Raw genomic sequence first — 1,883 nt, 5'->3', positions numbered from 1 at the left:
TTCTTTGAGCCACTTCTTCACTACCTCCGCACTTGCCAGGTTTAGCGCCTTCAGACTATCATCTCTTCGGCACCACGAAAGAGAGTTTGAGAGGCAAACATTATTACAGTGAGGAGGAAGTGGAAACTGTAGTGAAGAAGTGGCTCAAAGAACAGTCAACAGAATTTTACGGGGCAGGGATACACGCTTTCATTCGAAGGTGGAACATTGCTATTGCAAGAAACGGTGACTATGTTGAGAAGTAGGGATGTGATCCACAGAGGATCAGCTTCATTTTGATGTATGATACATGTTCCTGTGTTGGTAATTATACCTGTCCTAAACAAAATGGCATTACTTTTTGACTCACCCTCATATATGTCACAGGAGAATTTGATACGGAGAACAACAGTAGAATTAACTATTCCAACCAGTATTACATAAATAAGGGACCTAAAAGGATTAAAAGGTCCTTCCCAACCCATAGGCTCATAAGGTCATTTTCCCAGATTTGGTGGCATAAATATTCTCCACCCCTGGGTGGGACACCAGTCCGTCACAGGATTGCTCTGTTTTGTCAGCTGAGTGGACTGGAACAACATGAAATGAAATGTTTTGCTCAAGAATACAAGGCATCATCCAGTCCAGAAACTGAAGCCACAATCTTACGATCATAAGTGCAGCACCCTAACCACTAAGCCACGCACCTCCACACACAAATGAAGAATGATTCGTCATTATCAACAATATAATGTCCATTTTCCATGCTGGCATGGGTTGGATGGTTTAACAGGATCCAATGCTCCAGTGTCTACTTTGGAATGGTTTCCATGGCTGGATGGCCTTCCTTATGCCAACCACTTTACTGCATTGAAAAGGATTCTAATATGAAAACAAGACTAGCTTGGGGATTTGATTGTTGAAAAATGACCATTTCACAGCACTTGACAGAAACAGTTAATTAACTCATATATTAATGTTACCTTTAGGTATATCATGTGTCCCTTGGCAAAGTGTTGTGAGAACAACCATTGTATCCAACTGTGCTGACAAAATCTGCAGAGAAAAGCAACACAATCATTGTATTAAAGCAGAAGGAAAAACCAGGATACTGAACAAAAATACCTTGTTATATTCTGTTCTCAACAGTATCATATATATATATATATATATATATATATATATACACACACATATGCATACATACACAGTCCAGTAATATAATTTTGATTATGACATATAACTGGTTTGAATGCAACAGTTGATTTCTCATTGATTATTACATCTAGGCAATAGTCAGTATGAAACCAATGGTAACATTCTTGCCAGTTATATGTCATAACTGATATCATATCGCTCAATAAAATATTATATATTATTTTATATTATTATTACCAATTATATCAAGTGTGCTTTTTTTCTGACTTATGGACAACTAACTGGACATTTATTACTTTTTAGTGGATATGTCAGTTTGTAGTTATTAATTTTTAATTTCTTATTTATTACTTTAGATAACCCTATTATTTTTGTAATTAATTTTTGTTTCATTAAATTTACCTGCCTTTACTAGATATTTATATATCATGAATTGTAATATTAATAAAACGGTGGAGTTTTTTTTTTTTTTTTGCTTGTTTCTTTTATATATATTTTTCTGGTTTTGAACAGTCTGGTCTTCTAGTGATTTTTCATTCTATTATTTGTTCGTTCCCATCTAGGCTATGAAAGGTCTTTTTATATATTTTTGTTGGTCGTAATTATTCATACCAATATGTAATTCCTGACGAAGAATCTAATTTTTATTTCAAGAAGAGCTTTTCATTTTTGTCTTTGGAATTAATTAGACTCCAAAACAATTTGTAGAGTTTATATTGGTTCTGTACCAATCTGGATTATGAATT

At 34.3% G+C, this 1,883-nt stretch overlaps 1 protein-coding gene across 6 annotated transcripts in view; it reads right to left on the bottom strand.

Annotated features, from left to right (window-relative positions):
* LOC106872207 (phosphatidylinositol 4-kinase alpha) overlaps positions 1–1,883 on the bottom strand; it is a 140,131-nt gene that overhangs the window by 98,282 nt on the left and 39,966 nt on the right. For all 6 annotated transcript variants that reach the window (XM_052969097.1, XM_052969100.1, XM_052969101.1 and 3 more), the window contains one exon: positions 963–1,035. In XM_052969097.1, coding sequence (XP_052825057.1) covers positions 963–1,035 — 73 coding nt within the window. The remainder of the gene's footprint in view (positions 1–962; positions 1,036–1,883) is intronic.

The sequence above is a fragment of the Octopus bimaculoides genome, chromosome 6 (genome assembly GCF_001194135.2).
Source record: "Octopus bimaculoides isolate UCB-OBI-ISO-001 chromosome 6, ASM119413v2, whole genome shotgun sequence".
Taxonomy (NCBI): Eukaryota; Metazoa; Mollusca; class Cephalopoda; order Octopoda; family Octopodidae; genus Octopus; species Octopus bimaculoides.
Note: the sequence above shows the minus strand (reverse complement) of the source record. Positions and strands in the feature narration are given on the sequence as shown.